Source organism: Chenopodium album, chromosome 3 (genome assembly GCF_948465745.1).
Source record: "Chenopodium album chromosome 3, dcCheAlbu1.1, whole genome shotgun sequence".
Taxonomy (NCBI): domain Eukaryota; kingdom Viridiplantae; phylum Streptophyta; class Magnoliopsida; order Caryophyllales; family Amaranthaceae; genus Chenopodium; species Chenopodium album.
Window position 1 is genome coordinate 40,258,057 of NC_137836.1, and position 10,928 is coordinate 40,268,984.

Here is a 10,928-nt window from a genome sequence, read left to right on the forward strand (position 1 = left end):
TTACTTTAGGCGTTAGCTCACGAGTCGACAGACACGCCGAACCATTAAGGAACAAACACTTCTTGATTGGAAGCAAATACGGTAGTTAGTGCGCTTACTAGCTTACCGGACAGTTAGGGTGTCGTTTACCCCTGTATAAAGAGCGACGAGACGATGTCATGCCTATGCAGTCACGTGCCCCCGGTCCTGAGACACGTGTACTCATCTTGTGGACAAAACTGCTGAGAGAGTTTCCAATTTTCTTCTTTCTCACTAGATTTGGATATATGCCTTCAGTCCTAAGACATGTATTTTTATCTTGTGGACATCGAATGTTGCATTTTGACAAGCGAATTGTCAAGAACTCTATTCCGGCTGCAAAAGTTGAAATGTTTAGGCTACGAAAGCCGAAAGGCTGGAAAAGCCGAAAGGCTTCAAAATCCGGACGGTTGCGAAAGCCAAAACATTTTTTTTATCATCTTTTCAAATTGTTAAAATCAGGTTAAAGTTTCAATGACGTATCAAGGGACTTTAGACCAATCATGACATGATTGGGAGGACATCATTCCCTTTTAATCCTTTTTAAATTGATATCTTCTCATGACATGACATCACTTAGAACACCTTTACTTGTAAAAGTGTTCTACAAATGCGAAGGATCAATCTAGATTCTTTTGCACGTTAAGACATAGAAAATACTTTTTCTAGCCAAAATAGCTACTTGTTTCAAACACTTAGCGAATCAAGGATCGTTTCGACATCCTTAACATTTCTAAAAGACTCTCTATTCTTTGAAAACTTCGCAGATGAAGTCTCAGATTTATTTCCTTGGCTACTTTGATCATCGTCAATCCTACACTCGATCAAAGTGGAGGCTAACTGTAGACATCTACTTTTGGCCTCCTATCTCGACAGGAAGTGCAATGACGATAAATAAATCCATCTTCGTGTTGGATCGAAGTGAAGAATGCTTATGGATGACTGGCTAAACAACAAAGACACAAAACGACTAGCCTACCCCTAAACAAATACAAAACAAGGTCCAATTAACTAAACCCCGATCATAATTAGGCTCAAACTCGTGCTTAAAACCCAATAATGATGGATTTAGAGGCGCCTAGGTTACATTTAAATGTTGCCGCAGAAAAATCCGCGCTCATCTCAATGAGTCGCGTAGGTCCGGCGCGCACAACAAATTCAGTTGCGCACAACACCCAACAAAACTTCTTGAGATGCACTCGCAGAAGATTCAGAATTTTGTAAAAATATAGAATCGAATCTTACCATAATACCGCACGCAAGACATTTAGTTGTGTTGCCCATAGCAGCGCACCTAAATCACTTGCGCAAGGATGTCGCGCGCAACTTATCCAGATGCTCGCGACACCTGCTATGGCAGAATGCTTAAAACCCTAGTTGCACCCATTCCCTATAAATAGGGGCTTAATACAAGGCTTAAAAACACATAAATTTACCTAAAATCCTGGCAGAAACTCTTGTGAACTTGTGCTACCAAACTCTCTTGTCCTAAACACTCACCCTTCTTAATCTTTGTTACTACGCTGGAGGTTCCCGAACAAGAAGGAGTCCATAATTGTTCTAAACATATCTAGCAAAGAGAAGTGGTAAATTCCTGAGCACATAGATAAATCACATTTACTTTTCTCGTTTAAAAGAACTTTAATCAATATAATAGTGATGTTTGACCACTTTAAAGAATATTTAATTAATCGATTCCACTTAGTATCTTGTGTTAAATAAGATTACAATTGAATAATTAATTGATTGATTGATCACCTAAGCCAAGGCGAATCTTATTTACTTTTGCTCCTTCCACAAATTTGAATTAAATAAAGAATAACGACTTTGCAATGTAATTCCTACGTGATTAATGCTTATAAATAAAATCAACTAAGTTAGTTTTAGGTATCGCGTTGCATATATTGTTTGGTGATGAAATTGTAAAAAAAGGGAAGAGCTAGTAGAGGCCACACTAGGGCTAGAATAGCGGTTCTGCTTTAAAGGGAACGTTATTTTAGTACCCTTGCTCCCGAACTCATTCCTGGTTTATGTAGACCAATTTGGGCATGGGTAACTTACAATTTGTGCTAATTATCCCATGAACTCCACATGGGAGAAAGGCATGAACGAGGTTTATGGGGTTTCCCAAAACTCATTGGCGACTCCTACTTATTTCTTACAAAAAAAGCGTGATGATATAATCAATTCTAATTCAAGGTCCCCCAAACAGTTAGGAATTCAAATCCTAATACACCCTAACAAGTGTAAAGTCCTTGGCTTTTAAATGGCCATGGGCATCTAAGGAAGGATCCCCTACGATGGAAAAACCCTCCTTACACATGGCAGAAGAAGATATGGAGAAAACAACATTTATAATACCTTGGGGCACTTACTGTTAGATGGTGATGTCATTCGGGTTGAAAAATGCGGGTGCTACTTACCAACGAGCAGCAACTGCTTTACTCCATGACATGATTCACAAGGAGGTTGAAGCCTATGTAGATGAAATGGTTGTGAAGTCAAAGGATCGCCCAGGGCATTTGGTAGCCCTAAGAAAATTCTTTGAAAGGTGAAGAAAATACAACATGAGGTTGAACCTATCCAAGTGTGCTTTTAGAGTCAGCTTAGGAAAACTCTTGGGATATGTCATTATCTCTAAAGGAATAAAGATAGACCCAACCAAGATTAAAGCAATCATGTCAATGCCACCGCCTAAAACCGAAAAGCGAATTTGGGGATTCATTGGCCGGTTACAATACATAAGTATGTTCATATCTAAATTGACAACAATATGTGAACCCATTTTCAAGAAACTTAAAAAGAATGTGCCAGTAATATGGGACGATGAGTGTCAAAAATCCTTTGAGAAGATCAAAGCCTATCTCGCTAATCCTCCTGTATTAGCACCAACACTCTCAGGTATTCCTCTTAGGTTGTACTTAACAGTCACCAAAGAGACAATGGGGGCTATGCTCACACAAGAAGTAGAAGGAAAGGACAACGCCATCTACTATCTAAGTAAAAAGATGCTCGAGTATGAAATACGATGTACACCACTTGAGAAATTGTGCCTTGCATTAGTGTGGGCCATAACCAAGTTAAGACATTACATGCTCATTCATACAGTCTTTGTAGTATCTCGAATGGATCCACTCAAATATCTTTTCGAGACACTAAATGGCCGAATATCAAGACGGATTGTCAACTTAGCCCAATTCGATGTAAGATTCATGCCTGAAACGGCTATTAATGGATCCGTGGTTTCAAATTTTTTATAGCATATTTCCCAATAGAAGATTCCACGCCTATACACGAGAATGATTTTCCAGACGAAGACTTGATGGTCACAGAAGATGATACTTGGACTCTCTACTTCGACGGAGCCTCAAACCAAAAGGGATGTGGCGTAGCAGTTTATTGGTATCACCTAAAGAAGAACATGTTCCAATCTCCAAAAAGCTAGATTTTGACGTTACCAACAATGCTGCAGAATATGAAGCATGCGTGGTAGGCCTCAAAACAACATTGGCGTTGGGAGTAAAAAAACTTTGAATTTTCGGGGATTCTTCATTAATCATCAAACAAATTTCCAAGAGATGGAAAGTAAGGAGTGAAAGCTTAGCCCCTTACCAAACCTACCTGGAAACTCTCACAAATCAATTGGAAAAGGTAGAATACACATATCTACGTAGAGAATAAAATCAATTTGCTGATGCCTTGGCAAGACTAGCCTCAATGGTTAGGATTCCTACGGAAATTAAGCAAATGCCTTTAACAATAGAAAAAGGCATAAACCAGCATATATCCAAGAAATAGAGGATGATGAAGTAACCCAAGAAGAAGAACAAGGGGAAGAACCTTGGTATACAGACATCCTCAACTATGTCACAAAAGGGGAATATCCACCCCATGCTGACAAAAGAGCAAAACGAGCCTTAAGACTTTTGGCTTCCCAATATGTGCTCATTAATGACAAATTACACAAAAGGGTACCTAAAGGTCGAGCTCTTCTATGCGTAGGCAAAAATGAAGCCCAAAGGGCTATGAGAATAGTCCACGAAGGGGTATGTGGAATACATGTAAATGGCAAAATGCCAATCCAAAAGATAATGCGCGAAGGGTATTATTGGACTACCATGAATAGAGACTGTCATCAATATGTCAAAAGATGCCCTAAATGCCAAATATATACTAACTTGCAACATATTCCTCCGTCTCTCCTCTACACCTATACATCACCATGGCCATTCTCAACATGGGGAATAGATATTATTGGAAGAATTACTCCTCCAGGAACAAGAGGCCATGAATACATATTGGTAGCAATTGATTACTTCACTAAATGGGTTGAAGCAAAATCATATGCCAATCTCACTGCAAAACATGAAGCACTCTTTATCGAAAGAAACATTATTTGTCAATATGGAGTCCCACATGAAATGATAAGTGACATTGGAACTCACTTTCTAGCAGAATGTGAAGAATTGTTACAAAAGTATGGTATTCAACACCATCACTCTTCTCCATACAGACCTCAAGCAAATGGTGCAGTTGAGGCAGCTAATAAAAATTTAAAGACTATCATCGAGAAGATGACAGAAAATTACAAAGATTAGCCTGACAAACTCCACTTTCCTCTGTCGGGTTGTCGCACGTCAATTCGCTCATCAACAGGGAATACGCCATTTTCCTTAGTCTATGGGATGGATGTCGTACAGCCTGTAGAGCTAGAAATACCTTCCCTACGCATCCCGTTGGAAAGTATACTCGATGAAGTAGAATGGACTAGAGCGAGATATGAAGAGTTAATTCTACTTGATGAAAAACGAATAGAGGCTCTACATCATACTCAATGTTATTAAACTCGTATGGCTAGACACTTCAATAAGAAAGTCAAGACAAGGAATATTAAAGTAGGAGACTTGGTGTTAAAAGCATTAAGGAAAAATGTTTTAGACCCAAGAGGCAAGTTTAGACCCATTTAGTCTGGGCCATATATTGTCAAAACTATTCTATCAGAGAGTGCTGCAAAATGAGTTCTCAAACATGACAAATCTTGACCAACTTAAGAATTACTACCCATAATTACTTGAGTAAGATACTCAAGAGAGCTACGTTTGGCCTAATTCCTTAGGAAAGGATACGTAAGCAACCCTTATAGGGTGCGGACACTTTAATTTTTACAAATCTCGCATCCTAGCGTGGAAAAGTCCACTCAGAGCAATTAGCACGAAAATTTTCAAATGCATCAAAGTTGTTGCTTGACGACAAACGTCAGTGTCGGCCGACAACAGCAGCGTCTGGCGACGAGGACAGCGCCAAGCGACAAACATCAGCGTCTAGCGACAGCCCTAAATTGCGACGCCAATTTTTCCGCATTAAACTGGGCAAATTTTGGTGTATCTCGGAAATTTTCGACTTTCGTACTCGAATAATTTTCATAAATATAATTTAGTGTTTCCATTGCTATAATGGTAATTATAATGTAAATGTTGATTTAATTTAAAAAGGTGAAAATTGCATTAATAAAATAAAGTGAAATTACATTATTGGAATTTAATTGAAAAAAAATTAACTTAAAAATTAAAATTGTCTAATAAGTTGAAAGTAAAGCAATGCTCTAATATTTCTTCTCTTTTTTTGCTCTCTTCCAATTCTTGTCATCTTCTTCTTCCTCATCCATTACTTTTTGCTACCAAGCATCCTTTAGAGGATCTGCATTCAATTTTGATGTCAATAATTTCTCCTTTAGCCATCACACCATGTTTCTTCTCTACCCATATTTTCTTTTCTGTAGAGTTTATCTTTGCCTTTAGTAGTGCTCTTCTTCTTAGGCATCATAGGAGTTTTAAATTCAACTTTTTCACCTAAGGGGCCTAGGATCGCCGACAGTCGGGATCGACATAGTAGGGCCAGCCCATCCGGGCTCACCCTGATGCTGAATAGCCAACGGCTGAGGCGGCTGCTGCGACGACGAGCTAACCTCTTACGTCCCACCACCCCCTAAAGGAGTCGATGTCACGCCTCCTTGGCCTGCCGGCCTAGCGTATGAACCCTTAGACAAAGAGCTTGAACCCTCCGGTCTCTCAGCTGGAGTCATTTCTGACCGGCCACCCTCACCCTTGGAAGAGGTACGACGACGCCTCGAGTCGGACCCAGACCTCTCTCTCCTAGCCTCAGGTCTTGTCCGAGTGTGCGGAGGAGGAATAGGCTATCCCTGCAAAAGTAAGTCATGTCAGATGCTAAATGAGTAAATAAAAACATGAGATAAGGATAAGAGAAATACCTTTGCAGTGTCGTCACGGCGGCAAGAAGCTCGATCCCTCAATCTCACCAGCCGGTAACGAAAGGCATCCAAACCCCTCGCCATCCTCGTTACCACCTCGCGAGAGAACTGTCAAGAGACAAGTCAGTAACAATCAAAGATATATGTACAAGTAAAACGGTAAATAAATTGGCGGAGTTTTAAACACTACAGTCGGCTCCTACAAAATGCATACTCATCAAATAAAATCCTACTAAAGGTATAAAAAGACAAGTATTTGAGGAGCATACTGAGAGGATCAACTCTCGAACGCGCCTAGTAGTAGCATCCTCACTGTGACGGCCTCCCCAACCGGTAGCAACAGGGAGCTCGCGAGGTGAAGGTCTCGCCGGCGTAAGAGACGAAAAGTACTCGTAGAACCAAATCTATGAAGATAAATGATCTAAGGCGAGACTAGGTCATTGAAAACTCTCTACCCTTGGTCAAAACACAATTTAGAATCTCTCAACACACCCCTATACCAAGCATAGAGTAGGTCGAGGGTCGAACCACTAGGAATGGGGGGTGAATGCTAAAGTCAAAGCTAATCTATTTCAAAGAAAATGAGGTGAGGTGTGTCTATTCTACCAATCAAACAATCGAAACGAAAATCAAATTTATCAAGCACTAGGGTATGGATCCACATAAACTCGAAATTAATTCAACTAATTGGGATCGGAGATGACTAAGTCAAGTGTTGCGAGGAAAAATCAATTAAGCAATCAAGAGAATATGGTAGGCTAATCTCCTAGAGGTCAAACTAGCGTCAACTACGAGAGACTCTAACTAGGAACCTTGCAAACCTACTCAGTCGAAAAATGTAAGCCACAAATCAATTTTCCGTATCATTATGAACCTAGAATGCAATCTAGTATGAGAAACTTAGGTTGATCACTCCTAAAGCAAACACACACATGCACATAATCAATCAACCAATTTAATCACAACATCAACTCCATCAATTTCCCCCAATTAGCATAAATCAATTACTCATATATGCTTCACCATTTCCCTAGCAAGAAAACTACTCACTATTCATGGAAATCATTATTAAAACTAAACTAAGCAACAAATTCATCATCATCATATTAATAAAAAATATACCAATTCAAAAATCAATCAACTTGAACAATTAACAAAGAAATCGAGATCAAAACTAAGATTGCATTAAAGTAAAGAAATCCTTACAAACTTGCTTTAATTCAATGCAGAAAATCACTTGGAATCATCAATCTTCAATCATCAATCAAGAACTTCTCTCTCTACAAACTAGAGTTTCTCTCTCTAAAAATCTAACCTAATTCTATTCTAATTTCTGAAAAATTGAACTCTAAAAACTTCTCTCTAAAAATAGAAAGAAAATCTATATATAGTAAAACTAACTATGAGAAGTTAGTTAGATCGTCCCCCAATAAACCCATACAGGCGCGGCCAACCATAAGGGGGAGCGCGCCCGCGCAAAACTGGGTACGAAACAAGGACCCAGACAGGCGCGCCCGTGCCAGAAGGAGGCGCGCCCGCGCCACCAGGCCGCGCGCCCGCGCCATGGTCGCGCACGCCCGCGCCTGGGAGCAGGGGAGCCCTCTTCCCTATCATTCCGATGCTCCTCGTGCGCTCCACTTAATGCTCTTGATAAACACGGGACCTTGCAGTTTCTAAACTTCATGTTTGCGGGTTCAAGACTAGAAATCATGCCCCTACGGCTTAAATGCACAGCTCAAGGACTTTAGGAACTTGCACTTCTCCATGCTTGAGCTTCAAATTGAGAACATTAGACATCCTAATCAATGCCGAACTTGGGAAGACGGCTCGGGAAACTTAGAAAACGACATTAACCTGAAAAATAAAGGAAAACAAGCAAATAAAAGAGAAAATAACAAAATAAACCAAAAAATGCATAAAGAAAGGAATCTAACTAAGAATGCAAACTAAAAGAAATAAAGAGTAAAATTAAGGAAAACCTAAGTAAAAGAGCTATAGAATAGCAAGAAATTCATCCTAAAAAGAACCAAATGAGTGCCATAAATGACACTCATCAATAAAGAAGTGTCAATAAATGCCAATACAGATCTAGAGCTAACTTTAATAAAGGAGATAAAGTGTACCTCTACGACTCTCCAAAAGCAGGAAAGCACGATATCTCGCTTGAAGGAGCTTTGACGGCTAACGAGTCGCAGTCCGACTAGGAAGTCCATGTAAGTCAAGCAGGCCTAATCATACGACCCGACCATAGGAAGGTCGCGAAGAGCAGGCAAGTAGTAGAGTAGCACTAGACTACCTCTGTCAGGCAAAAAGGTCCCTGACAACAAGGTGAGAGCAAAATTACCTCAAAGGCCATTGTGATGAGGTTGAAATCGGTTCTCCTTATCACTGTTTCGGAAAATCAAAGTGCCTTTGTTCTTGGTCGACTTATTACTGACAATGCTCTTATTGCGCTTGAATTATTCCACACGATGAAAAAGAGATGTTCTAGCAGGAAAATCATGGTTTCTATGAAACTTGATATGAGTAAAGCATACGATAGAGAAGAATGGAATTTTCTGTGAAAATTACTCTTGAAAATGGGGTTTATCGACAGATAGGTGAAGATCATAATGGATTGTGTGACTATGGTCAGGTACTCTTTAATTGTCAATGGAAATGTGTGTGGTTCTGTGACTCCAACTAGAGGCCTCTGTCAAAGGGATCCCCTTTCCCCGAATCTTTTCATTCTTGTTGTAGATGATTTGTCAGGCTTAATGCGCAAAGCTTTGGTTGATGGTTCTATTCATGGAGCCAGAGCTAGTCGTAAGGGGTCGGAGATATCTCATCTTCTTTTCGCGAACGATATTCTTCTCTTTGCAAGAGCCAATCCAAGGGAGTGTTTGAAGATTTTTGAAATTCACAACATATACGAGCAGGCTTTCGGACAGAAAATTAACTACGACAAATTGGAAGGTTTCTTTTAGCAAAGGTGTTAGCGTCAAAAGGCAATAGGAGTTGTTGAGTGTTCTATCAATGAAGTGTGTTAACAAGCATGAGAAGTACCTCGGAGTCCCAACCGTCATAGGGAAATAAAAAAAGATGGTCTTTTCAACTATCAAGGATAGGATATGGAAAAAGTTGTCGGGGTGGAAAGAATTTTTTTATCAAGAGCAGGAAAGGAGATACTCCTTAAATCGGTGATTCAGGCCATCCCCACGTATATTATGGGGGTATATAAATTCCGGCAGGGGTGATTGATGATATTCACGCTATGATGGCTTGTTTTTGGTGGGGCCAAGAGGATGACAAAAAGAGAGTACATTGGAAGAGCTGGAAGGACCTTTGTACTCCTAAATGCCTCAGGGGTATGGGTTTTAGAGATTTGAGGATTTTCAATGATGCCCTCCTTGGTCGACAAGCATGTTGTCTCACAAGCAATCCAGACTCCTTATTGAATAAAGTACTTAGTCCAAAGTACTATGCAGGGAAGAGGTTCGTGGATGCCCATCTTGGTGCAGATGGTAGCTACTCTTGGCAAAGTATTTGATCTTCAAAGGCTTTGTTTAAGGAGGGGCTAATTTGGATAATTGGGAATGGGTCGAGTGTGAATATTTGGAGTGAGTCTTGGATTAACAATGGTGATCGCTATTCTAACCCTAGTTACGTCCTCTAATATAACATTCCTTTTAGGGAGGAATCGCTATTCTAACCCTAGTTACGGCCTCTACTAGCTCTTTCTTTTTTCACAATTTCATCACCAAACAATATATGGAATGTGGCTCCTAATAACTAAGTTAGTTGATTTTATTTACAAGCGTCAATCACTTAGGAATTACATTGCAAAATATGTTGTTCTTATTTAATCAATGTTCGTGAAAAGAACAAAATAAACAATATTCGCCTTGTCTTAAGTGATAAAACAACAATTAATTATCAAATTCTAGTCTTGATTAACAAAATAATATTATGTGAATTAATTAATTAAAATTTTGTTTAAAGTGATCAAACAACACTATTTATTCAATTAAAGTTATTTAAACAATAAAAGAAAAGTGATTTTATCTGAGTGCTTAGGAAACTAATTGTTCTTCTTTTATGTTAAATCTCCGTTTAATGCATTTATGGACTTTCTTTCTTCTTCGTACCTCCAAGGACTTCAATGGATTCAATAAAGGTTGGAAAGTATTTGGGAAGAGAGAAGAAAATGTAGTACGATAGTAAGATAAATTGAGAGGTTAGGGTTTTTTGAGAATGCTAGGGTTAGAATTTTGATTATTCGGTCCTCTTTCGGGTTGAACGAAGACCCCTATTTATAGGCGTAGGGATCTAGGTTTAGGGTTTTAGAGTCGTGTCGTCAGGTGGCGCGCGCAACTCTTTGAGTCGCGCTGGGTGTCACGCGCATCTCAATGAGTCACTTGCGCCAGGCGCGCACAACTTCCTGAGTTGCGCTGGGTGCGGTTTGCCTTATACGAAAACGCGTTTTTAAAACTTCCATAACTTTTTATTGAGAAGTCGGATTAAGGCGTGTGAGATATCATTAGAAAGCTCTGAATATCTACTTTCCAATGCCGTTAGAATTAGGTTAAAATATTTTATTGATCAAAAGATATGTTTGTTGGAGTGCAAGGGTGTTGGTTTTAGGGCTCGGTTTAGTGTTTTG

General features: G+C 39.6%; 1 protein-coding gene across 1 annotated transcript; it reads left to right on the forward strand.

Moving 5' to 3' along the window:
- The first annotated feature begins 8,898 nt into the window (after positions 1-8,898).
- Positions 8,899-9,815, forward strand: LOC145625043 (uncharacterized). Its single transcript, XM_081678125.1, has 2 exons — positions 8,899-9,241; positions 9,517-9,815. The coding sequence occupies exons 1-2, from the start codon at positions 8,899-8,901 to the stop codon at positions 9,813-9,815; spliced, it is 642 nt and encodes a 213-aa protein (XP_081534251.1).
- The last annotated feature ends 1,113 nt before the right edge of the window (positions 9,816-10,928 follow it).